Source organism: Phyllostomus discolor, chromosome 5 (assembly GCF_004126475.2).
Source record: "Phyllostomus discolor isolate MPI-MPIP mPhyDis1 chromosome 5, mPhyDis1.pri.v3, whole genome shotgun sequence".
Taxonomy (NCBI): Eukaryota; Metazoa; Chordata; class Mammalia; order Chiroptera; family Phyllostomidae; genus Phyllostomus; species Phyllostomus discolor.
Window position 1 is genome coordinate 32,009,993 of NC_040907.2, and position 27,467 is coordinate 32,037,459.

The following is a 27,467-nucleotide window of genomic DNA, read 5'->3' on the forward strand; positions in this document are numbered from 1 at the left end:
ATTTCACAAACTCTCAGGCTTAAGCCAATCACACTGCTGAAAACAGCAGAGAAGGGAAAAGGATTAACCCTATCAAGAATATAGAAACACTACACATTAGGTATAACATTCTCACATGTCCATAATAATCAGTTCAAGTTAGTACCAGAGGCCAAGAGGGCTGCTAACAACCTCTATGGAAACCAAGGTGGCTTCCCTGCGTCAGTATAAAATCTGTAACATCCTAAGTCAGGCCCTAAGTACCTTTTCTGAAGACTCACACAGTATATTTTCGGGCTTCAGATCTCGGTGAGCAATGCCTGAAATGACAAAGAGCAAAGAAATGGTTAACATATGCATATAATTATCAAACATTCCACACACAATTAATTTTTCCCAAATGCTGTTGTTCGCAGATTAATTCCCAATTATGGTACATTAAAAAGCCAACGAGCTGCAGGAGGTAGACGTAACCAGAGACAAACCAAAAGCACAGCTGAATCTGTAAGTTCTTTTGAAGCAGAAGTGTTAGAAGTCTGGCAGGGATAAGAAGGGCTAAATGAATCCTGGCCAGCCTACCGCTCAGCACTGCAGGGACAACGAAGAATAAGAAGCCTAATAGGAAGCAGAGCAAAGAGCTCTGGGAACAGCCCTGTTGGAACAGCAATGCAGAAATAATGAGTGCCTTGTTTAAGAGCATCTCAGGGGACTGAGAATGCTCTACCCCATTTCTTCTTGTGTGGCCGATTGAAAAAAAAAGATTCCTTCAGTGGGACTTCCTTAATGTTCAGAGGATCAAGTGTTAGTGAACATATCTCCCAAATCTTGTCCAATTCCCTTCTCTCCTGCTCCGCATATGCAGGACAGTCCTTCCAGAAGCACAGCGAAGGCTGCTTTGGCCCACGGGGTGCTGTTTTTAAGATAAGGCCCCTTCCCCTCTGCATGTTGGCCGGCCCTTCTGAAGGACATTGCAGATAGAAGCTGACCCCGTGAGGGGTTGGTTAAAAGCTCCTGACCAGGACAAGAAGACACCTGCGGGAAAACCACCTTCTAACCAAAGATGGGGGCAAAGAACCAACTCACAGGGCCATGGAGTTTTAGTTGTGGGCCCAGAAACCTCCCATTCCTCTTTCCTCCTGCAGAGTGTATGATGCAGAGACAGAAGGGCTGCAAGGCTGAGCAAAAGCTGAACAGCTACTATTTGGAAGTACTGGAAAGCAGCAGAGGATTCTTGGGTAACAGGACAGAGTCTGCTTTACTAAAACTCCCTGGATGATCAATTTCTCAGGCAGCCCTCTGACTCCCTAGTAGGTGACAGAGGCCCAGCCCACTGGAGGCCCTTCACTCGAGCAAAAACCTGGGCTCCAGCAGCTCAGTGACTTCATCAGTCACCTAATTGAATGAGAACCCAGAGCAACTCAGTCCAGGCTGCACAAATTGAGTCGGGCTACAGCTTGCCGCACTAAAAGTGAAAGATATTTTCCATTACAGCAAGTGCTCCCACAGAAGGATCACGAGCCACACACGGAGCCTTGCTCTCCAAATAGGTGCTGATGGCCCAGTCGTCCCCCAGCCTGGAACTGAGAGCCATGTGTAATAATAGGCCTGCCTCTGTGAGCACACCAGCCATCGAGCAGCTCTGGTTCATTTCCCAGAGGTTAAGCTGCAGTGTGTCCAATATTTAAAAGTATGGAACTTGTTTCCAGGCTGACCCATTCTTGCCCAATTCATCTTCCCAGTGTGAAGTTATTTAGAAAACAGCCAAGTTCAGCTGGAAATCGTTTTTCATCCCCTCCAACTTCTAGGCACATGGGCAGCTGGCCAGCTAGATGTTAACAAGCACTTCAGAATTCCTCAGACACTACCAGCCTCTGTTCCCTTTGGTGCATTCTTGTAAAAAAATAAATAAATAAAAAATAAACCCGCCTTTACCCCCCCTCTAAGGTATGGATCTTGTAAAAAGCGTGACCCAGTTTTGCAATCTACAGAGGCAGCTTGGGGAACAGTTGTAAATCTTTGTCAGGCAGGTGTTACCTACACGCATCCCAGCTTTCAGAAACAGAACCACTGCTATTCATCATGCTGTGGAAAGTACAGACACCCCCTCCTAGGAATTTTCACCCCATGCACAAGTCAGGCCCCCAACTTGGGCACTGTCAGTCTGCAGCTCTCTCTCCAGCCACTGGAGGAAACAAGGTAGAATCAATGAACCTGAACCTCTTGCACCCAGGCCACACCAGTTTGCACAGTGCAGCTGGTGCAAAGTGGGGTGCATGGACAGCATGCCTACAAGTGGTCCTGAGCACTCACAGCCAGGGTGGCTGGCCTGTATCCACAAAAGTGAAGGGAGCAGAGCTAAGTCACAAATTATTTGCTCTGCCCCTCACCAGGCAGGATGCTTTGAGAGAATTAATATTATGAATAAAAGTGCTTTCTGCCTGGTGGGGGATAAGGCTGCAGGGAATAACATTATTCAAGAACTATGTCCTATGTGCCGGGCACTGTGTTCCACCTATGTTAGGCATATACAATGCACACGTAGAACACACACAATTACATAAGCCAGCTAAGTACCGATGAAAGGCTTAGTAATGTCCGGCACATAACAAGTGCTAACTCAGTGTTAATGCTGCTGGTGACATAACTCTTCCTTCAGTCTCACTGTAACTCTGTAGGGTGAGCATTGTTACTGAGGGAGCACATAGCTGGTAAAAAGGTAAAGCCAGACTTCTTTTTTTCCAAGGCACTGTTGTCTGGCAAATTTAAAAACATGTATGTAATAAACATATTTATGGAATGAACAAATACTCAATTTGCAAAACTAACTTACTATAAAGTTCTTTTTCTTTTAAATAAAAGAATTTATTTATTTGTTTTTAGAGAGAGGGGAAGGAAGGGAGAAAGAGAGGGAGAGAAACATTGATCAGCCACCTCTTGCACACCCGCAACCAGGCACCCAACCTGCAACCCAGGCATGTGCCCTGACCAGGAATCGAACTGACAACCCTTTGGTCTGTGGAATGATGCTCAATCCACTAAGTCACACCAATCAGGACACTACAGAAGCTCTTAACTATGTAATTACTCTTAAATAAAGACTATAAACCAAAGTGTAATTCAAACAATAGCAACCTTGCCCTTTACCACTATGAAGTTCAATAGATGCTTTGAACTTACCATGTTAGTAGAAAGCTACATTTTCCACTTATTTTCAACAAGATATAAAACTACATATACACTATCATGCCAATATAGGTGATGTATTTTTTAAAGAGTTTATTTATTTACTTTTGGAGAGAGGAGAAGGGAAGGAGAAAGAGAGGGAGTAAAACATTGATGTGAGACAGAAATATTGATTGGTTGCCTTTCATACGAGCCCTGATTGGGGACCAAACCCACAACCCAGGCATGTGCCCTGACTGGGAATTCAACCGGTGGGTGGCCTTCCACTCTGCAGAATGATGCCCAAAGGAGCCACACTAGTGAGTGATGTATTTTAAGATTAGAAAGGATAACACCCAACTACTTACACTAGAATGATTGTATGATACATGTCTTGCATCTTCATTAGGAAAGGAAAATCATTCAGATCCATACACCCACATATACCTTGTTCAAGATGAAATTTATTTTCTTCCCCGACCTTTCTTTTGTAATCCTTATCAATTCTTAATAGCTCCACATCTATGCACCACCCACATCAGAAGTCTGGGAGCCACCCTGGTTTCCCGGCTCACCTTTGGTGTGTAGGAAGTCGAGGGCAGCAGCAACGTCCCGTACCACTCGGCTGGCTTCTCGCTCATTGAAGTGCTTCCGCTTCTGAATGTGGGCCAGGATGGAGCCTGGGGGGCAGAGGGGTCACAGGAGCGCGCCTCTTCAGGCTCTACTAAGTATAACTTCTCAGAGGCCAAGTTTCCACAAGTTTGGGGTGGGAACATAGGCTTCTTCATTACTGAATGTCCAGCACCAAGTGTGGTTCCTGGCACAGAGGAGGTGCCAGCACAAAACTGGACTGAGCAGAACTGAACTGCTGTCTTCTGTTCCTGTCTATGATGAGTGCAGAACAACTATTTAAATGACCAAAAGATATCAATGCCATTTGGCTTCTGGAATCAAAAAGAACTAAAAGTGAATCGACCTGGGGTTGGGGGGCCTCTCTGTAGAAACTTTTCCTCCTTTGCAACTGATCTCAGATCCAAACGAGAGTACAGCCTACAAACAGAAAGGCCACACCCTCACTGGACAGTAAAGGTCTAGAACAAGAGAAAAAACTGCTCTTCCTAGAACTTTCTCCATTATTATTATTATTATTATTTTGTTGGCAACTTCTTTGAGAAGTCTCTGGGACTCATGATAGATGATCATTGCCCCAGGCCTCAGTCAGAAGTCCAAGCATACACTCAACAGTAAGTATCTCCTTGTAATTTCTCAAAGATCGTACATTTTGTTGGCTAACATTTATTGAGTAGTTACTATGTGCCAAGCACTGTGTAATACTTTTTTTTTTTTAGAGAGAGAGAGAGGGAAGTGGGGGAGATAGAGAGAGAGAAACATCAATGTGCGGTTGCTGGGGGTTATGGCCTGCAACGCAGGCATGTACCCTGGCTGGGAATTGAACCTGCGACACTTTGGTTCTCAGCCTGCGCACAATCCACTGAGCTACGCCAGCCAAGGTGTGTAATACTTTTTAAATAGATTATCTAGACTAGCTTCACCGTAATTTTACAAAATGTACAAATACATTTTATAGATGGGGAACCCGGAGCTGAGAATGATTAAGCATAAGCAACTTGCTCAAGACTGTACACCAGTATGTGGTGGCGTCAGGACTTAAGCCCAGTGAGGCTGGCCTCCAAACCTGCACAGACCTCCCTTCAGGAGGACCTGTGGCCTGGGCGCTGGGGGATGGGTTGCCCTGAGCCAACCACCCTCTCTTCCCCTACTGGGTCTGACCTCGGTAGAGCTGTACTCTGAGTGATATGGTTTCAGCTGCATCTAGCATTTCAAACATGTAACTCACAGCCCTAGTGTTGCTGGGTGGGGCAAGGCAGGCACGGGCATGAACATATGGCTTGGCTCCATGTGGTCTATGCTCACTGCCTGTATTTCTGGACTGAAGGTGTCAACCCTGTGACCTACAAATGGTATGTGTTTACTTTGTTATCTGGTTTTTGGCATACACAGGAGATGAAAGATCTTTCACTTGCTAGAACAAACAATCGAGGGATTCCAACATGCTAGGAAACATTCCGAGAAAACCAGCTCCTGGTTAGGTCTCAGGTTTGCTTTACAGTAGTGAGTCTCTTGTTTCCAAATTTGTTAAAAAGGAAGGTGGAGGGCAACATTCTACATACTTCTCAGCTAGCCCCCACCATGCCCAATTGTTTTAATAATATTAACCACTGACAATTATTGAACCCTTAGTGCCTATCAGGTACTGTGCTAAGCATTTCACATGAATTCCATCGTTTACCGTAATAGCATTCCAAGGAGGTGGGTGCTCTCATTATTCCCATTTCACAGATGAGAGAATATGTTTGGAAAGGTTAAGTGACTTGCCCAAGGTGACACAGCTAGTACGTGATGGAGCTAGACTTACACTTGGCCTTGCTGGTTTCTAAAGCACTGTCTCTTAACCACTAAGCCTCTCCGTGTAGCCCTCCACTCAGCTCCAGACACCCTCCCTAATGTTCACCTTGCCCATGTGTCCTGGGGTTTGGTGAGTGACGGGGAGGACAAGGGCGTCTCTATCTCCTTCTCTTTGTCAGAAAAGCAACTTCAATATACATCCCAGTGATTATGCGTGTGGGTGATGGCAGTAATGGTGACGGTCAGAAATGGCAACTTTCTCTGTGAAGGACGGCACATTCTCAGGCCTCTCTCTATCCTGGGTCTGTGTCCTAAACAATGGGACCCTCCTCTCCCCTGGCGAGCACTTCTGGACTTCACAATGTATGTAAGAGCTTCCACCCACAATTAATTCAGTTAAATAGAGAACATGTCAAAACCTGGATTGATAAATTGGTGACTACATGTATCTGTGCATGAGCCCTATTACAATGAGAAGGCATCTACAGAATGCCCACACAGGTGACATTCTAAGCTCTGCAAAATGCTAATTATCATCCTTCCCTCCGGCCTCCCTTCTCCCAAATCAAGGGCAGTTTTAAGTCCTTCATCCTTTTTATTAGCTTGACTCGTTTTAGACGTCTCTGGGATTCATGATGAATGATCACTACCCTGTGTCTTAATCAGAAGTCCAAACACATACTCAACAGTTAAGTACCTCCTTGTAATTTCTCAAAGACCAAGTAAAACCTTGTGTCATCTTCAAAGAACTCAATCAGCTCCAAAATGTTCCTTAAATAGGGAAAAATAAGAAGAAAAGAAAAAAAAAGGAGAAACGGTATTATATACTAAAGGCCATTTACAAATATACAATGAAAAAAATACACAACACCCTGTAACAGGGCAGAAATCAACTTGAAATCAGAATGCTTATTAAAGACCCATGTTCGAGAAGTAGCCAATGGTGTTAGCAAGATTCAGGTCACCTTATCTTTCCATAATGTTTAGTCTCTGGTGTTTTCACCAAGTCTGTGCTGTCAAACCCCAACCCTAAAACCCACTAGGTAGAGTTATAAAAAAGTCCCGGTCACATTAAACTGAATAAAATCTGCAGCCGACTGGAAGCAATTGCGGCTAATAACGCTGAATAGTAGGTGTGTGTCCTGGAGGCAAGCAGCAAATAATTACTTGCCCTCCCTCTTGCCCATAAATCACGGGGCAGTATTTACATTGCCTGGAGAAAATGGAAACATCTGTCAAATAGACTTGGGGCCTAACGTGGGCACCGCTAGACCCTAACTGCTAAGCGCTGCTTAATGAAACGGCCGTGTTCCCGGCCACCATAGCACTTGTGGCCTTCCCCGGTGAGCACTCTCTGTCTGCCTGAGCATTACCGTGCTCTGCCAACAAGGTCGTCTTGTAACTCAGTAGGGAAGCCACCAGCCTGGATATTGGAGGTGTTGGGGGCTTTTTTTCTTTTAAAGAACGAAATAAACCAAGTAGAGTCTCTAATGCCGAACTCAGAAGCTGCAGGCTGAAAATAAAAATCTGTCCCTCATAAAAAAATGCTGACCACTTTGGGAGACACCAGGCTTTTACTAGTGTGAAGGCGTCCAAATAAGATGGCCAAAATGGCCTAATTTGAAAGAAGATTGTAGAGGCAGTGCCTGGAGTTAAATCAACAGCAGCCCCCATCCTCCAAGCTTAATGACAAAGCCATCAATACCGGGCCACTGGCTCCCTGCTGACCCTGCCAGGGAAGGAAGGAGAGGGGGAAGCGGAGCCTTAGAGGTGACCCTGATTTAAGGCCACAGTGGGAGAGCCACGGTTTGGAGCTGGTGGTGAGCAGACCAAGACAGGGCTAGAGAGCACCTTGGCCCAGTTATCAACCACAGAGCGGAAGGCCAGCTCTCAGGACGCTCGGTGGTAGCTGCTCGTACGTGACTATCTCAGAAACAGAAAACAGCAGCATGTATTCCTGATAGCTCTCATCATCCTCATCTATAATCAAAGCAGGTTCCTAAAGGTTTCCACCAGGCAACACTCAGCCTAGTTTCAACAGGCACTTGAAAGACATAAAACCCCATTTGTGTCCCAGGCACTCACTCAGGTTTCTCACTCTTCTAATTTACCTGAATTGCTGATATTTATAGTATATTGGCTTAAACAAGAGATGGCTGCTGTTATTTCTCCTCTCTTTTTTTTAAGCATTGAAAGGTGGAAAGAGTTACATGTAGTTGAGGGGGAAGGAGTGAGAGTTGGGGGCAGGAGGTGGTAATAACCTCCTTTTCTGCAGCCACCTGTCCCCCCAGAGAAGGAGCAAGTAACCCAACGCTATACTCACTTATTTCCTTGACACTGATAGAGCGTCTCCACCTCTCGAAATACTCTACTCCGACTATGCCCAGCTTGTTTTTCGATGATCTGTGGGAAGAATAACATCTGTCAAATACACCCACCTGACCTCAAAACACCCCTCCGCAGGAGCCCTGTGGCAGAACGGAATACCAAATTTGGCCCAAATCGGTTTCAAGCACACGTCTGGAGTAGGTCTTGGTGACACAGGCATTGTGGCTCTGTCAGTAAAGCAGCAGTCTGGCCCGAGGGCTTTCCGGCCTGGCTGGGCCTCTTCGACTCTGGCCAAGCACAACACTGCGGACACCTCTGAGGGCAGCCCCAAGCTGCCCAGGGGAGAATGAGGCAGCAGCAAGACAAAGAGCTCTCTCTACCCAGCTCTTACTCCAAGGGCCTCTCTTTCCTCCTCTTGGGTAAGAATTTACAAGCTCTGCTGAGGGATCTCCTAGTGCTGGAGGCAGAGCAAGGGGGATGAAGGGCACTGTGGATGGGAACTAGCTCCGGGGCCCAGCTCAGATGCCTCCTCTGCACTTCTTCTGAGAATTTACTCTTTGGCAGGCACTGCATTAAGTCATTTAGGTACATACTCTCTTAATCCTCACAACACAATCCCCAAAGGTAGGAAGAGGTAAAGCATTGTGTCCACAGCTCTGATAGGTGCCAGATCAGGAATTCAAGCCCAGAGCTGCCTCCGAAGCCCTTGCTGTCCTGCACCTGTGTGTATTTTATACCGCTTCTCTCAGAGAACCTACAGGCCTGTCTCTCCTATGACACGGTGGGCTTCTCCTATGATACTGTGTGCTGCCCCCCCCCTCCATATTTGGAGATGCTTGGCAAGTACTGACTGAAGGAATGAGTGAGCCAGCAGGTGAGCAGGTGGTTTACACAGGGGCTGGCTGACTCTGCATGTCTCCACGGACCCATCCAGAGCTCCAGCTGTGTCGAGTACAGTCTGTGGGCAAGTGTTCTGCAGAGCTGGCTGCTTTACAGCCCCGTGGGACGAGTGGGCAGCAGAGGACGACATCCTGTCCTTTGTTCCACGAATGCTGGGTAGAGTACCTCAGACTTCTCCAATGTGTCGCAACACAAACATCCATGACTAATGTAATTTTCTGAATAAGTCTGTGTCTGTTAGTACACCTCTGGACCCATTTCCTGCACAAAGAGGTGTAGTGCTGGGGCACAGAAACTGTGCAATCTGTTCATTCGCCAAACATTTCAGGCCAAAGTCAGGAAGAACTTTCTAGCAGGCAAGCTATCCAGCAATGCCATAATTTTCTCTGAGGAGGTAATAGGGGAGTGGAACATAGTTCAACTATTTGAGGAGTTACAGAGGAAATTCAGGACTAGGTTATCTTGAAATTCCATTCCCACCCGGAGACTCGAGCATTTATCAGTTGGACGCTAGTAGGGAAAACCCAAATAAGACTGAGTATTGTAGAGCCACGCCGGGAGAAGCAGCCCATCTCTAGGGGACGTTCAAAGAACAGGGGTAACATGAAACACGGGCAGAACTGCTGAAATCCAAGGATTGCCAAGCCTGGGTCCATCTTTGCCCAAAGATACCAGGGGACATGGAGGAAGGGCCTGGCTTTCCTCTTGTGATCCAGCTTTGAAGAAATAGGTCTGTCACCCATTAATGTAGTCAGACCTTTGAAAATCAACGGACATTTGTAGTTTCTACCACATTTAGGGCATACTTAAAAGAATTACTTGTAATTTATACTGATCGGTTTCCAAAGAGGAAATGAGGTAGTGCTTTTGTTACTGTATACAGCAATACTCCAGGCAAAAAGGGACATGGCTTAGCAGAAGTGCTCTACTTTATAAACCCACAGCTGGGACTATGGCTGGTTGGTTAAAAAAAAACACTGCCTCTTTCAGGAGTCAACTTGGCTGGGTTTGCCCATATGAGGCAGTGATTAGACCTGGCGGCTTAGGTGGATGATTTGAAATAAGTTTGAATTGCCCCCTTGGGTGTAATAAGACCTTGTTTCTAGATCAGTGGTTCTCAAACTTTGGTGGGTAACAGAATCACTTGGAAACTTGGTAAAAATAGAAAGGCCTGGGGCGGGGACCACACGTGGAGAACCACAGCTCTAGACCCACCCCTTCTTCCATGTGAAGTTAGTGAATGGAGCACAGAGGGGGAAGGAGGCCACTCCGAGGTCACGTAGCTAGAAGCCACCTCTCCTGCCCCACAGCTGAGTGCTCCGGCCTCATTATCATGATACACCACTTTAGAGCATTTTTTAATGTGAAAAATCTTTCTACTAATACCAGTTTATTTTTATTTTCATCTTCATAGCCAATCTATGAGACAGGAAGGGCAGGCATTATTATCTTCATTTGAGAGATCTGGGAACTGAGGTCCAAGGAGGTTCAGTGACTTTCCCAAAGTCAAATGGCAGTTTGTGAAAACAGAAATTCAGGTAGATCATCTAATTCCAAATCTGTCCATCTACTCCCTGAAGCTAACTTCATTTGCCAGTTGAATAAGAAACAGCTTACTCTGAGCTAGGTACTGCTCACAGACTAACTTATTTCATCCTCACAGCAATACCATATAGGTTCTGTGATTACGTCTATTTTACAGATGAGGAAACTGATGAATAAAAGGTTAAGTAACATTCCTAATGTTACACAGCAAGTAGGGAAATCAACATTTGAATCCAACAGATACAGCTTTGGAACCCTGATTCTTACTGAGCCACCGTATTGGGGAATATAACATTTATTTGGTCTAGGAAGGACTATTTGTAAAGTAAAGCCTGGCACCCAGATGAGATACTCACCTTGACAGCATACTCTTTGCCATTCTGCAGGTTCACAGCACCTTGAACTTTGGCATAGGCTCCTTCTCCAAGCAGTTCAGAGGTCAGCTTGTACGTATCTGTAGATGAAATGGATGAGAAGAATAACAAGATGAGTTACCCTCTGCAAGTTGAGACGGGAAGAAGAGCTTCTGCCACTCAGCTTCCTTGGCTTGACAACAAGGCACGCGACAGCTCCACAGCACAGTGACGAGGACGACCATGAGCTCTCCCGCCGACTGTCTCAGGACTCAGTTGTCAGCAAGTAGGCCACACTGAAGGCATCCTGTTCCCCATTTTAGAAGTGAGGTCAGCAAAAGGGTTTCAATTTGGCACACCTACTTCCTGAGTACCTACTATGTGTCAGATAGCATATTAGACTCATAATAGGAACAGAGGGAGGAATAAAATATAGTCCCTGTCCTTTGAGGGTCACAGTCCAATGGGGAAGACAGATGTGTACACAAGTGACCCTAGAGTACACCAGACAGTGGGGAATACTATCACAGAGAGACAAGACAGTAAAAAGGGGCCAGGGAAGGGAAAGGTTATATGTATCTGTTCAGGGAATCTGGGGGATCCCTATAGGAGGGGTGCGATACGCATTGGTGATACAGAGAGGAATAAAGCACTGTTTATTTTATTACACACACAAAGAAACGCATTGGATGTTTTTGAGAAGTTTCCAGGAGCCACCCACAGGAAACAGGAGACAGACAAAAAGTAGATGGATGCCTCGAGGTTTTTAGGGTGCTGAGTCAGAGTGCTTCTAACAGAATAATAGGCCTGGGTTGAAAGAACTTTCAGGTGACCTGCGCAAGCTCACAAGCGGCACAAGCTCACCGAGCCCCTTCGCACGGCAGCCACAGCTCCCCCACGGCCTCTGCTGAGCTGCCCTCCTCTCCTGTGGCCTCCATTCCTCAGCTTCCCCTGACCCTGAGGTAGCCTGGCACTTACCCTCACAGACTGAGCAGAATACTTTTAAACCATGAAATTAAATTTTATCACGCTGAGTCATGAGAAGCCCTATAACTGCACAAGCCACCCTTGAATAACAGGAAATACTCTTATGTTCATTGAAAGAGCAAGACCTGTTGATTTGGAAGCTATTTTAAAAACCTCGGGACTTTTGTCCATGCCTTTTCTCCTTGCCCCCTCCACCCCATCCATATACACACATCTACTGTGTGAGTTAAAGACAAACAAACAGATAACCCCCCACATTAAGTACGTTCTTGGCTTTATCACAGTTTGGTCTTGGCAGCTGTTTAAGAATACACATTGTTGTACCACTGCGTTCTTTACAATGGCCAAGATATGGAAGCAGCCCGAGTGCCCATCAGTAGATGAGTGGATAAAAAAGCTGTGGTACATCTATACAATGGAATACTACTCAGCTGTGAAAAAAGAAGGAAACCCTACATTTTGCAACAGCATGGGTAGACCTGGAGAGTATTATGCTAAGTGAAATCAGCCAGTCAGAGAAAGGCAAATATTACATGATTTCACTAATATGTGGAATCTTGTGAACAAAATAAAAAATAAAATGGAAACAGACTCACAGACAGAAAACAGAATGATAGCTGTCAGAGGGGAGAGGGTTAGGGGGCTGGATTGAAATGGTGAAGTGACTAAGCAAAAAAAAACAAAACAACCCCTCATATACATAGACAACAGTGTGGTGATTATCAGAGGGACTAGGGTGGGGGCGGAGGTAGAAGAGGGTACAGGGGAATAAATGGTAACAGAAAGAAATTTCACTTTGGATGTGAACACACAATATGGCATACAGATAATATACTATAGAATTGTACAGTTGAAACCTATATAATTTTATTAACCAAGGTCACCCAAATAAATTCAATAAACATTTTTTAAAAAGAAACAAAATATTTTTTGTAAGTATTTTAAATAACATGCTTTACTCACAATGGGCACTTTAGCATTAGCCTTTGACACACATCAGAATGGGTTGGTGGTTGGAAGTACAATATTCCTGACGCATGAAAAGGGCTTGTGACTAGAACTGCTCTACAAAACAGTTAATTCATTAGTGTATCTGCAATGTTAGAAAGAGGGACCATGAGCGAAAGCTTTCAAGTTTCACAAAAGAAACAAAATGGATGGAGGGGCAGGTCACGCCTAGGAGTGCTACTGATCCTTTCAGTCCTTGGCAGAAGTGACCAGTGACCCAGTTCACCCCATCACATGCCCAGTGAGAACAAGGCCAGCGCCACACCTGGCACCTCATACGGTGCTCAAAATGTTTGATGACCAATGCTGAGTCCTCTGAACATAGTGTTCACTCTTAAAACAGTGTCTAACTCACTGTTCGACAAGTAGCTTGCACAAGTAGCTGCAATCTCTTGGAGTCAATTTCTCTGTGTACAGAAGATTGCAGTTTCATTTGCTGCCCTGGCCCTCTCTTCCTCTCACATGCTTGTTCTGTCCCTCAGCAGCCCTTCCAGGAATAGCTGAAGGAAAGATCACATCTGGAAGGGGTTGGAACACACCAGACCATCTCACTCCGTGTACAGCTCTGACCGATTGGGGCTTTCCCCATCCCTGCTCTCTCTGTCACTCCTTTGTGCAGACGCTTGCATCCCTGTCACACACACAACCATGAGCTGCCTCTACGACAAGACAGATCCTGTGATCTAGACCCGGGGGCTTCAGGAGGCTCCTCCCATGATTGGAGAGCCATAGGCCTGATTTAGGCGAGTCGTCACCAACCTTCAAACTTTCCGGGCAAAAAGTCAGCGGCTCGGGCCTTCCGTTTCTTCTTCTTCCTTGTGCCACCTTCTGCAATGGGAAGGGGCTCACTGCTGCCCATCTCTAGGAGGGAAGAGGAGATGGAAGGGAATATCACTGTACCGATCAAGCTGTAAATTTACTCAGAAGGAAAAAAAGGGGTAGGGGGAGACCCAGGAGCTTTACACTGATGGTTTTTAAACATCTGTGAGGACTATTGATTTGTTTTGACCCAGGGGGCAAAACAAAAGGCAAAAGCATCATAGGAGATCATTAACCATGGAAAGAAACTCAGACAGACAGATTAGATTAAAATAGGATAGCAGAAGCCTGCTTTAACCAAGCTCATTAGCACTGTCTCAGGACTCAGACACCAATCTGCCACCAATCTGCCACCAATCAAACTATAGTCCCCAAACAGAACAATGAATCCATAAGCAGAATCCCACCTGTAACATCCTTCAGCTTCAGCACGAGAAAGACAGGAAGGAGGGTGAGGTTGGGCAGGGGTCCATGCAAATGAAATCATGGTTAGTAACATTTCTGTGAGGATGGGCACAGGGATTCAAAAAGCCTTCAGTGGAGACTGCCTCGGTGAAGGTACAATAGAGCAGGTGATGGGTTTGAGGGTTAGATTACTTCCTGTCTAAGGGCACAGAGAGTGCCTTTGGAGCCACAGCATACTCTTCCCTCCTCTGTTCTTTATTTGAGAGGGTGCAGGTAGGGTCTATTCAGAAGTCTGCAGTTGACAGGTCTACACCAGGCTTCTGGATGCAGTCATTCATTGCAAAAGCATTATTTTCTCTCACTGGCAAGCCCCTGGTACCTCTTGTTAATGGGAACATTTGGGAGGCAGATATTCGAACACAAGACAGGCTGGCCAGGAAAAAGTAGGGACAGAAAGAATAAGCAGGAGATTGAGAAGGGGAAAGAGAATAGGAGGAATAATGAGCCAGTACCCAACCACTGTACTGTTTCTAAGACACTCTAGTAGGGCCTTCCCCTGGTAAAGATAAATTACTTATAGAACATGTCATGCCCCTGATCCAGAGTGGAGCCTTAATACTCTTTGCCTGCAGTTAGAAATAATAAGATTTCTCTGAAGTTTCTGGGTCTAAATCCCCACCAGGGTGATTAAACCTTTACATCCTTCTAAAATAGAGGCACTGAAGTGCTGATGGGGCATGCAGTGTGAAAGACTTGTAGACCAACCTTCCATAAACACAGGCTCTGGGTTGTTGGATTCTTTTTTTTCTGAGAGATTTTGAAATGGAAGCTGGCTCTTTGCCCACTGAGGGAAAAGGCCCACTCTCTTCTCAGAGGACCCCAGCTGAACACGATCAGAGAAATGGCAAGTCTGCTCAGGAAGATTGATTAGAGTCGATGCTCGCTTTCTGTGCTGTTCTCGGGAGCAAGTATACGACAGCCATTAAGAGAGAGCACACAGAATGACGGCCCTTTTCAACACCACAGTCCAGAAAGCATGGTTAGGCAGCCAAGTGTCTGACAGCTCAATTTGGGTGCATTCTTCCTTCCATTTTTAGGATCTAATGACAGCAGATTTTCAATTATACTTTACAGAACAGATAAACACATGGATAAAAGGAATCCACAGAGAATCTCAAAATATTACTCTAGCCAATAGCTTCAAGCACAAGATATATCTTGTGCAACATGCTATGAATTCAAAAAATTAAAAGGAAATATCAGCACCCTGATATCTACCCTGTCCAAGGTACATTAAAAGGAAAAAAGCTGCTCAGCATAGTGAGAAATGCTACAGTAATAAAACACAGGGTCACTCATTTTCAGGAGCTTGGGGCAGCAGGGCGGCATCGACCATTTGGACAGCAGGCTGAGAAGGAGGGACCATTGTCCCTCTGGCTCTGCCTCTGTGTGCAGTTCAGTGTCAACCCTTGTCCCCATCTATTTTCTTGCTAGCACTGCAAGCCAACTGCAGAGTGGACAGATTTTGGATTCACTTCTCTTTCTCCATCCCCTGCCCACACTCTGATGGAAGGTCTAAGGACAAGAAAAACAGCCAACAGGCAGGCGGTGCAGGAGCAGCAAGAGGGCTGGCGGCTTTATAATTCACAGGGGATGCTCAGACATACTTACAACTCTAGCTAGAAAACCCTGTTAGCTGCAATTTATACTTGGTTTTTACCACAGTAGGGCTGAGGGAGCCTCTTGTGGAAGCAGCATACCTCTGAGCACTGCTGCACACTCAGTATTAGATTTTATGGTTTCACACACAAAAAGATAGAGTACCTGGTCTATTCTGCATGGATTTCATTGCAAGAGGGTACGCCAGAAGGGACAAATGGTTAAGACTGTCCTTGGAAACAGAACTTGTTGAAGGAGAGTTGTTTGAAACTAGGAAGAAAAAAATGCAGGAAGACAGTGAAGTGAAAAAACACGCTTAGCTTAACTTCTCTGTTTACACTGAGGGAGGGGGAAGGGAGAGGTGTCATAATCTCACTGAGGGGTTGATGGTTTCCTCTCTGGAGCCTGTCCACACACTCTATTTTATCACAGACAGTCCACTTGCAGGGACTGTGGGGCCTTAATTTATTATGCATGCAATCATTTGATAAGAGTCTTCAGAGGGCAAGGTTCCATAATCAAGCCCGTCTTTAGCTCACCTCCCTTCCTTGGCCTAAGAAGCCTTCTCAGCCATTAAAACCATCTCAAAAGTCTCCTTCCCTCTGGCTGAGTTAAGATTTGTGCAAACACTGGTAGGCACCATGCAAATAGATGCTGTTACTGCACAGAACTAGAAGTCAGTGCTCCATCCTCTGCTCCCAAACACCCTGCTGGAAACTGAATCAGAGCACTGATTTTCTGTGGCCTTGAGATCTCCCCAATGTTCCTAAAGACCAGAACTGTCACCTGTTCTTCTGTGTTGTCTCCTATCAGTCAGACATACATCAGCCATCAGAAAACATGCACTGAAGTGAAAATGGTATAAAATGATGCACATAAGAGGTGTTAGGTACAGTGCATGTCACCCAGGCCCTTTAAGTACTGAGCGCTATACATACTGAAAGAAATTTGGGCACATCTTTGCCCTGGAGACAACAGAGTAAAGGCATTCAGTTTTATGAATTCCCTGATAAATTTCCTCTCTGAAAGAACACTGTGACTCAAATGGTTTTTAACTTTCTAGGAAGAAGTCTGGTCCATGCTATAGGATTGGGCAATATGTCTATCACTTCAGAGAAGGAAGTGGGCACTTCTTTTCTGTTTTCAGACTGAATCTAGCTGGTGTGGAGGCTCCCAGCACTTCCACTGCCTTCTCCCCTTGCCTTTGTCTTGGACAGGGTTCCAGGGTCCACGACTTGTGTATTGATGGAGGTGGAGCTGGGAAAGAAGCACACCATTGATAGGGAAGGCACATGGGCTTGGCATCAGGAGACCAAACTGAGAGTCCTGGTGCAAACAGTACCAGACATAATGCCAAGACCAAATTATTTTGCCTCTTAGAGGTCTCAGTTTTCTCATCTACAGAGTGGTTGGAAAATAATACCCGCCTTTTCCAGCAACCTTGTGAGGACTCAGTGATATACTTACTATAAATGTGCTTCAAAAAAAAACCACACACACAACAGATAAGAAAAACTATATAGAAATGCACAGCTGTGGTTGGGTAGCTCAGCTGGTTAGAGCATCGTCCCAATACGGCAGTGCTGTGGGTTTGATCCCTGGTCAGGGCACATACAAGAATCAACCAATGAATGCATAAATAGGTGGAACAACAGATCAATGTTTCTCTCTCTCTCTCTCAAATCAATCAACCAATAAAAAATGTTTAGTTAAAAAAACACACAAATATATTAATACTACTCTAATTTGATAGAGTGCCTACTATGCACCAGGCATTTATAGACATTATCTCTAATTCTTACAATGATCCTAAAAGGTAAATATTTTACCATATTTCAAGTGAGAAAACCAAGGCTCAGAAGCTGAATTATCTACCAAATGCCAAACACCTAGTTAGTGATTTACCTGGGATTCAAACTCCACACGGCCCTTCCAAGGCCAGGCCGTTTCCAATCTGGAGTAGTTTTCCCTGCATGCTGGGGTCATTTTTATTTTCTTCCTTATATTTTTTCAGTACTCTCCAAATTGTACAATAAAATGTATTACTTTTTATACTATTATCGTCACATTTTATTTTCCAATAAAATACATAATTATTTTTCTCCAGTGCACATTGAGATTTAGAATCTGATTATACATTTTTAAAAATCATATCTAGATTGAAATTCAACATTTCATGAAAAAAAATGTTTCAGGAATACTGATGCCTTGAAGATATTTTTTATAATCCTGGAAACAAAATATTCTATTTTAATTTTAGTCTTTTTAAATGCTATTTTTAAAAAGGAAAACTGTAAAAACAAAAAAACGCACTGAACATTCAAGTCTGAGAGACACCAGTTTAAATCCTGGCTCTCTGCATGAGCTTTGGCAAGCTGCTTAGCTCTGCTGAGTATCAGCATCTTCATATGCAAAATGAGGTGACAGTAAGGCCTGGGCTGCTTATATCGTAAGGTGGTTGTGTCAAAAAAGAACCTAGAAGTGAGAGCACTCCTGACTTATTCATTATACACATACTATATTTACTGAACAGCTAACTGTCTAGTACTAGATAGTGAGGATACAAGAGAGGATATTGTTTATGTCCTTATGGAACTTAAATCCACTGACATGTAAAACAATTTCAATACAGTGGGACAAGCACTGTGCCAGGGGAGTACCAGGTGCTGTGGAGCAGGAGAGAAGCAGCTAACTCAGTCCGGTGACTACAGGAAGGGACAGCTAAGCTGGTGCCTGAAGGATGAGTGGGAAGTGGCCAGGGTGGAAGCCCAGGAGAGGCAGAGGAAGAGCATGCGCTAAGGCCTGAAAGAGAGGCAGAACGGCCGGTTAGCGCCACTGTAGATGTTCAGGCTTGCTGGAGCAGAGGATATGTGGGGGAGTGGTGGCAAATCAGCCGAAGGGGTAAGCAGAGGCAGAGCAAATGCAGTCTCACCATCTTAGTATGGTCATTGTCATCAATCGTAACACATATTTCTAGTCCTAAGCCTAAACTGACCTTGTTTTCTCCATTAAAATAAGAGTAGGGATGTATGTTCTCCTTTCTTGTAAAATCTGTTAGCCAGTAAGTGTTAGTTGTATTGTTAGTGTAGTAGCTGTTAAAGATACAGATCCAACAACCAACCTGCTCCTGCACGGGGAGGGGGCCCAGAGAACTCACAGAGCCGACGAGGAGTCTCCCCAGCAGGACTACAAAGGCAACAGGTGTTCATGACATGCACGTACTGATGTGCCCTTGCAGCTAACTCCAAAGCCCATCTCCTGAAAGAACTGTGTCATTTCTCCAGGAAGTCTTATGAGCCACAGGGCTCCAAAGCCACCAGCTCTGTTCTCCATATTTTGGTAGAGCCAATAGAGAACTAACCAGCTCCTACGTCAGCATGTGGTGTCAGATGATCACTTCCCACTAAAAACGGACTTTGTGGGCTAACGGTTCAGCTGTCTCAGCTCACGTTCCTCTTCCAACCACTCTAGAGTTCTTTTCAAGGTCTATGATTCACACCTCTTCCCACTCTCTAAGACTTCTTTCCTTCAGTCACAAGAGCCTTCTAGAGAAGCAATAGTGGGTAAGAGCAAGCTAATGAGTACAATTATCAGTTCAGCTCTTTTCTCATTCATCATCTGGCTGAAGGCCCCCAAATAAATGGAAACCGAGAAGATGAAAGGAAACAGAGGCAATGAAAGGAAGGGGGATGGACATTCTTAAGGAACAGGCCCAGACTAAGAGATGTGAGGCAGAGAACAAGGTCTCAGGAGGCTTCGGGGAGACAGAACCCAGAACATTTACTTCTCTGAAGCCGTATAATAGCAGTCAAAGTGAACACTACTACTACAAGCAGTTGTAGCATGCACACGCTTATATGGCACTTACCATATGCCAGGCAATGTTCCAAGCACTCTACAAATACCACATTTTACGTGTACTAACTTGCATAATCGTCCCAACTCTATGAGGTAGGTATCATTATTTTCACATGTTACAGATGAAGAAACTGAGGGACAAAGGGATTAAGTAATTTGTCCATGGTCACATAGCTAGGGAGTGGCAGAGCTACGATTCAAATCCAGATAGTCTGGTTCAGAACTCAAACTTTAAACTATTACACTGCATTTAAACATCAATGCTGAAAGCAGAAGAGGATAGCCAGTCCAAGTTAGCTAGACACCAATGAGAATGCTTTTAGTTGGAAACCTTAACACAGAATCCCTTACTGATGTGCTGTGACTGAGAGACTGATCCTCTCGTCAGGCTGAACAACATCATTTTCTATGTGCGCTGTGATGTTAAAAATGTTGGTCAGCTCTGCTCTAGTTTACATAAATGCAAGGGCGTTATGCCATTTTATTATTATTATATTAATCTGACACCTAATTCATCAGAAGTTTCTTCTTGTTCTAAGATAGCTTTGTATTTTGTGTTTTGGAATAGAATGCAGGAGAGCTACAAACCGGTCCAACCACATTATTTCATAGCAGTTCTTGTATTGGGTACAAGGTTACACTCTTTTTCTGCCAGACTTATTAGTTGGGTGATTTGGTTTCCGATGATGTCATTCCTAAGTAGGGGACAAGGTCAAGGAAAGGGTACACTCAAACAGAAGCTAGTCAAATTTAACGAACGATGGAGGAGAAGGGCCACCTGTGAAATCAGCTCAATCAGAGGACAGTCTGTAAGTGTGGTTTCAGGGGCTAAGGCATTTCACGAGTTTCCCCAAGAGCCCCGTGTGTGGTGAGGCTGGGCAGCATTATGCAGATTGCTGTGTCTCACTCGACCACAGTAAAAGAAATCTGAGGCCCGCTAAGGAGCAGCAGGGCGGTGATTCATAATAGGCCTCAAACGGAGCAGGGGTATTAAGATTCTCAGAGGCAAAAGGTCTAGATTCAGGCCCACCTTCTTCCCCTGCTCTGATTCTGGGATCACAAGCAGCCTTCAGACCTGTCGCTGCACCTCCTGGTGGGAGGAGTGACAAAAGAAAGGGCGAGAGGGGCAAAGAAAGTATGTGTTTAAAAAATAGCAAGCAGGAAAACAGAATTACCATATGGTCTAGCAATCCCACTTCTGAGTATTTATCCAGAGAAAATGAAAACACTAACTTGAATAGGCATATGCACCCCCATATTCAATGCAATACTTACATTATTTACAATAGCCAAGCTATGGAAACAACCCAAATGTCCATCGATGAATACATGAATAAAAAATGTAATATATGTGAGTATATGCATGTCTGTGTATATATATACATATACACATAATGGAACATCATTCAGCTATAAAAAGAATAAAACCTTGCCACCTATGACAACATGGATGGGCCTTGAGGGCATTATGCTACGTGAAACAAGTCAGAGAAACACAAGTATGGTATAATCTCACTTATATGTGGAATCAAAAACAAAAACAAAATCAAAACTAAGCCCATAGGCACAGAGAACAGATTGGTGGTTGCCAGAGGTAGGGTGTTGGGGGATGAAACGGGTGAAGGGAGTCCCAGGTACAAACGTGAAGTTATAAAATAAGTGAGTTGGGGGATGCCATGCACAGCTGGCAGCCCGAGGTTAATAGTACTGTGCTGTGTATCTGAAACTTGCTAAGAGAGTAGATCTTAAAAGTGCTCATCACAAGAAAAAATAATTCTGTGACTATGTATGGTGACAGATGTTAGCTAGAGTTATTGTGGCCATTTCACAATATATGCAAATATTGAATCATTATGTTGTACATCTGAAATTAATGTATGTTGATTTTACCTCAATTTAAAAAATGACATAAGCAGTAGTAAAGGACAGTGTAAAAGGCTGAGAAAGGCAGGCTGCCATCTGATCACCCAAGCCTGTGGCCTACAGGGTCCCCAACATTTGGTGCCTATCTACTTTCCAACTGCACTAGCGGTCGGTAATTATTTCGAATAAAAATGAAAATACTGGGTAGCTCAGCTTGCACTTCAAACATCCCACACGTGCTCTCCCTCCAGATCACTTGCGGTGGGAGGGGGGCAGCAGAAGTGCTTTCTGAGCATTCCCATTCTATACTCAAGGGTTGAGATTCAATACAATTAATAATTTTACTGCTTAATCAAGAACATTCGTAAGTGAAATGGCATTAAAAAAAAAAACTCTGAGTGAGCGGCAGTGAAGAACACAATGACTGCTAGTGTAGTTCGGAGCCACTGACTTGATTTATGCTCAGGCCCAGCAGTGCTGCCCACAGTTGCTCTGTAATGACAGACAACATCTTGGTCCCATTATGAAAATAGTTCTGACCTTGTAGATACTCCGAAAGGATTTCTAGGGCCCCCAAGCCTTGCAGAGCACACTTGTGAACCACCGTTCCTCACAACAGGGAGGGGCTGTGTACAACTGGATCGTGCTTTAGGGCCATCAAACTGGCTGTGATGTACGGAACAAACTGTAGGCTGGAGAGGGACAGGAGGGTGGAGTGAGGTTGCTGCAACGACCCGGAGGAAGGTAAGGAAGACCTATAACTAAGGCAGGGGTAGAAAAGAAGAGAAAGACGCAGAATTGGTCTTGCCAAACGACTGGGGATGGAATCAGAGCCTACTTCCCTCTGTGTCTAATCTCTCTATCCTCACTGCCTAGTGTGGAGCCGGGCACAGAGGAGGACCTCAATATATGCTTACTAACCAAAGTCATATAACCCCACGAGCAGTAGGGCCACCAAGGAAAGGGAGAATTTGGGAAGGGAAGCTTGCTGGGGATGGGGAGCTGTGGGAGACAGCGAGCCACTGGGAAGCTTCAGGTGAAGGGTGGCACAGCAGCAAAGCATGAAAACCCACAAATTGGGCTAAGACCATTCTCACCCAGCCCTCATCTGACCCAATCTACAAATGCGGCATTATTTACTACCTGCCAGGCATGATAAAACCTCAGGTTAGAGTGTGATACAGAACACTTCAAAATGTCATTGTATATGTCACATATAAGTTAAAAAAAAAATACCTGAAAAGATACATCTCAAGGCATTTTAACAATGGTCTCTTTGGGAAAATTAAATTGGGTGGGGCAGAATTTTACTTTTTACACTTCTGCTTTATTTCATTTTGTTTTGTTACGATACAGTTGTTTTATAATTAAAAGTAAATAAGTATGTTTTACTTATTGCACAGTTTTCCTTAAGAGCCTCTCTGCCATTTTATTCTGGTATAAGTGTGACTTCTCCCTATTAAGTCCCTGTCTTAGGCATGCCAGGCAGCCCAGCGAATCCTGGCTGCCCAACTGAATACTGAAATCTCTGACTGACTCCTTCCTCTGGAAATAGATAATTTCGACCTGAGGCAATCTAGAAGTCTCAGTAAAATTGTATATCCAGTCTTACCTATAGGTTTGCCCAACTCTCGGAAAGAAAATTCTCTATAAACTTTAAGTTCCAGATAAAATAATGCTTGGGACAGAGGGTTGCTGTCTTCCGGCCACAGGAAATGTGTCAACGGTCTCTGTATGTGGTAGACATTCTTCAGCTTTCCTCTGCTTCAGGTCAGCCTCTGCTTCATCGTGCCTGACATGAACGTGGTCCTCAAAGAGCGGAAATAGAAAGCACATCAAAATGCTGACTTCTTTAAAAGAACCAGAGAAGATAAAGATCAACCTAACTGTTCCCCAAACCTATGTGCTACACCAGTAAGGAGGTACATACAAGGCAATCACAGATTTCTCCAGTCTTTAAAATCAGACATTTGAGCATTTGAAAATGTTCACATTAAGCATTTAATGATTTAATAAGTGAGTAAAAGTTTTCAGATTCTGTTTCCACTGTGGAATTCTAGAGCCAAAAAGACATAACTGAACCTGGATGACAGATAGCGACACCTTTGTTTGCTGAGGAGTCTCAGGCAGGAGGTAAAAGCTGACCCTTCTCTGTTGTCCAGGTCTCACAGACAGGGGGCAATAGAGCCAGGAAAATAAAGTAGATGCTGAGAGCAGCAGGTGGCATTCACAGGAACAAAGTTTTATGCCAAATGCATCATTATTGGTAGTTTTCTGTCTGATGAGTTCATTTTCTGTCCATTGTTATTTTTTAATCCCGTGGCTGCAGTTATCATGTGTCAAAGTAGATTTGTGAATTTCTCTAAAATATGAATGTGTCCTTCCCCTTTTCCCAAATGGAAAAGCTCTAAAAATGTAGTTTAAATCTGAATTCCGGGGACCTTGTGCCAAAATTTCTTAAAATAGTTTTCTAACTGGAAGCCGGATGTATTTCACCATTTCCTCAAACCACGTGTCCCAAACTGAACTCATCCCCAACCCCAACCACCGCCTTTTTCCTCCTTTCCCTTCTCCATCAGATTACACCCTCCTGCCAGTCGCCCAGCAACAGAACCTTTAAATCAATTCTAATGTCTCCTTCTCTTCCAATCTCATAAGCTCCAAATACTCATAGTCAGGCTTTCCCTCAGCCTGTTATGTACCTTTTTGAAGAACAGCATCTATTCTTTCTTCAAGGCCTGTCACAAATTACTGAAAGCAATCCCATAAATTACAGAAATGGTCCCTGACTCATTTTTTTTCTACTTCATTCAGCATTTAATTGAACTCACAGCACACTATTCAAATACTTAGGGCATGCATATACAGCTCTCCCACTAGGCCATAAGCCCCTCAGAGGCAGGAACATATCTTTTTTATCTATGTATCTTTGGCATTGAACATAGCGTGTGGCACATACACACACAAAAAGGGCTCTAGTAAATATCTGAATGAATTACTTCATCTACAAAATATTTCCTTATTATCCAACAGAGAGTGTTAACACATAGAATAATCCTACTGTGTTTTATTCCTAAACAAATCTCTGTGGCCCAATGAAACAATTTCTAGGGCTCACAGAAGCTCAGGTTATAGTCTCTTTCCTCATGGCCAAAACACTTCCAGAGACAACCCTGAACTTCAACTCTTTGCCTTTTGTCTTGCCATGGTATTAACCCCTTGGTCTCTTCCTTAATGTTGCCTATCATAGGGGTTGGCTAATTTGTTCTGTAAGGGGTCAGATAGTAACTATTTTAGGCTTTGTGTGTTGGACGGTCTCAATTGTCGCAACTACTGAATTTTGGCTTTGTAGACAGAAAACACAGGCACAGACCACACATAAATGAATGATTGTGGCTACATTTCAATAAATATTTACAGAAACTGAAACTTGAATTTTCATGCCACAAAATGTTAATCTTCTATAGTCCCCCCCTGGCCCCCAACCATTTAAGAATGTAAAACACATTCTTGCCCCGTGAGCCAGAAACGGGCTGTAGGCAAGTTGGCCAACCCAGCTTATTTCCCTCCTTCCAGCTCCATTCCTCTGCACACTCTCACACACCCTGACTCCATCTCTGGGGGACCTACAGTAAAAACAACCCTCAGAATTCCTTTATGAACTTTGTGTTATTCTGCTGTTTGAAGCCACTCTAGGGCTAGAAAGGTAGAAAGTCCATGGGCTTTCCAGCCATTAGGGCCCAGATTCAGGTTTTGGCTTTACCATATACAAATGAGGTGGCCTTGGACATGATACTTATGACCCCTCTGTGCTTCAATCTTATAACCTATAAAATGGACGCAATAACCTCTACATCACAGAGTTGCTGTGAGAATTAAATGAGCTAATATATATATTCATGGCATGATGCCTGGCATATAGTAGGTGTTCAATAAATTGTAACCATTATTCAAGCTTGGGATACCACTTGCCAGATCAGCTGTGGCCTTGGAAAGTACTCTGTAAACCACGACTGAGCAGCGGGAGAGAATAAACTGTTAGCGAAGTACAAAAGCAAAGAGATAGAATTTGGAGGGTTTCAGCTACATGACGTAGGTTCGAAGTGCTTGGTTGGCCCTGATGCCTTCCAGCAACATTCCAAATTCCTTTGAGCCTCCTTTCCTCCTCCGCAAGAATGTCTGACTCTCAGTCCGCCTGCATCTTCTTAGTGTTCCTTACCAAATACCCAGCTAAGCCCTGGAATCCTTTCCTCATTCTTGTACCTCCTCTTGGCACAGGGCTGGGGAAGGGTGAATGTGGCCAGACAAAATCAACCCAGACTGGCCTGCCACTGGGTCTTGTATGGTTGGGCACCCAACTCTTTCTCAATTCTTCATAAATGTCCTGCTGCATAGGGCATAAAATTTCACCCAAGCTGAAGAACTAAATTTTCTATAGACGTTTTAGGGTGGGGGGGGGGAAGCCAAGTATACAAAATAAGGGAGCCATCATAACACTTTCAAGACAGAAAACATCAGTGGTGGGCAGGTAAGATGAAGGCTTGTGGTATCTCTGTCCTTGGTCCAAAAAGCCAGATTTGAATTTGTCACTTCTTTGATCCAAAACCTCCAATGGATGTACACTGCTTTTGGAACCCCAAGCTCCTATGCTGTCACTCAGGGCCCCATAAACTTGCCCAAGACCATCCATCCTGCATTATATGTCTTACTACTCCTAGACAGAAGTCTTGACCTAAGGTCCAGGCAAAATGGACTGTTTCTACTGAATTGCCCTCAACAATGTACAGCTTCTCACACTTATGTACAATTCGATCACCTATAACCTTTTATTGCACATCTTCCCCTACCCTGTGAGCTAGGGACAGGGCAGAGATTATGCCAGATTCATTTCTGGGTCCCCTACACCAAGCACAGGGCCTGGCACAAGGCAAACACTCAGTCAATGTGAATAAATGAATAGAAACACCTGAAGTTATTCTTCCCTTAAACTGTTTTAGTTGGACTCATTAGCTGACTAAGCATGATCTGGGTTATTGCCAAGAAATACAATAGGAAAACCAAAGAGAAAGAAAAGAAGCACAACCATGAGATCCAAGCAATGGAAAATCAGGTTTAAGAGTACAGTAAAAGAAACCAAGGCTGTTTAGTCTGGAGAAGTGAAGATGAGGCCAAATTTTATTCTGACTTTAAGTACACAAAAGGTTCTCAAGAGAAAATTGTGACTTCATCCTTCCTCTATAATCAGAAGGGACTTTTCTATATTCATGAAAAGTGAAACAAGAAAAAATGGCTTAAGTTAATGCCAGAGGGGTTTAAGGAAGAGAGAAAGAAAAACCAAATTAGGTACCACTTTTCCAGAGATACTGTTACTGTACTTTTTGGCAAGTGCATTGGAGGGTCTTGCTTAGTATTTTTGTTGAAGGCTATGCAAAAGGGAATAAACATGCTGCCGTGTCCCTGATTACCGTGGAGCGAGGTGGGTAAAACAGAAGTCAAGTGAGATTTTCTAATGAGCCAAAGACTTTTCACTGACCCTGTTTCTACAGGCACTTTCTTTCACGTCATGTTTTGCAATCCTGTGATGGAACAATCTAGTATTTCAAAGTTTCCTGATGGGGTGATTGAAAGAAAGAGAAGGCAATAGTGTCAGAGTAAGATGGGAGGGAAAATGCCTAATAAATATACGTTCTATAAAAACAATATCTAACTGGACATTAACAATAATTATTAATATTATTACCATTAAAGCTAACATTCATTGAACACCTACTCTGCCAGCACTGTGCTAAGTGCTTAACATAAGTCATCTTGATCCTCATAGCAACCCAATGACATAGGTAATATTTGTATCCCCATTCTACAGATGAAGAAACTGAGACCCAGGAAGGTTAAATAACTTGACCAAAACACATAGCTAACAAGTGATAGAGCCAGGACTAAAACCCAGGAAGTCTGACTTTAGATTCTCAGCTATATCTTTATACTGCCCCAAGCCAGGGAGAGCAATGTGACATATGGCATTAGCGAGAGAAGAGATCTCAGAAGTGAACCAAAATCCCCCCCTATTGCAGAGAAAGAAGCTGACATTGACTCACAGATGATAAGGAGCAGAACCAGAACTTGAATGCCAGCCTCTTGACCCCTAGTGTAGTCCTCTTTCCTCCTTATAGATTC

The 27,467-nt window shown here is 44.1% G+C and overlaps 1 protein-coding gene across 8 annotated transcripts in view; it reads right to left on the bottom strand.

Annotated features, from left to right (window-relative positions):
- Positions 1-27,467, bottom strand: part of MKNK1 (MAPK interacting serine/threonine kinase 1) — a 55,975-nt gene that overhangs the window by 12,973 nt on the left and 15,535 nt on the right. For 3 of the 8 annotated variants that reach the window (XM_036026026.1, XM_036026025.1, XM_036026032.1), the window contains exons 1-8: positions 22,906-23,101; positions 15,738-15,842; positions 13,449-13,550; positions 10,698-10,795; positions 7,892-7,971; positions 6,266-6,339; positions 3,717-3,821; positions 244-299 (exon numbers count right to left, since the gene is read on the bottom strand). In XM_036026026.1, the coding sequence (XP_035881919.1) occupies positions 244-299; positions 3,717-3,821; positions 6,266-6,339; positions 7,892-7,971; positions 10,698-10,795; positions 13,449-13,550; positions 15,738-15,762 (540 nt within the window). In that variant the 5' untranslated portion in view covers positions 15,763-15,842; positions 22,906-23,101. Of the gene's footprint in view, positions 1-243; positions 300-3,716; positions 3,822-6,265; positions 6,340-7,891; positions 7,972-10,697; positions 10,796-13,448; positions 13,551-15,737; positions 15,843-20,460; positions 20,521-22,905; positions 23,102-27,467 lie in introns of those variants that run through there. The other 5 variants (XM_036026029.1, XM_036026028.1, XM_036026030.1 and 2 more) reach the window with 3 other exon arrangements.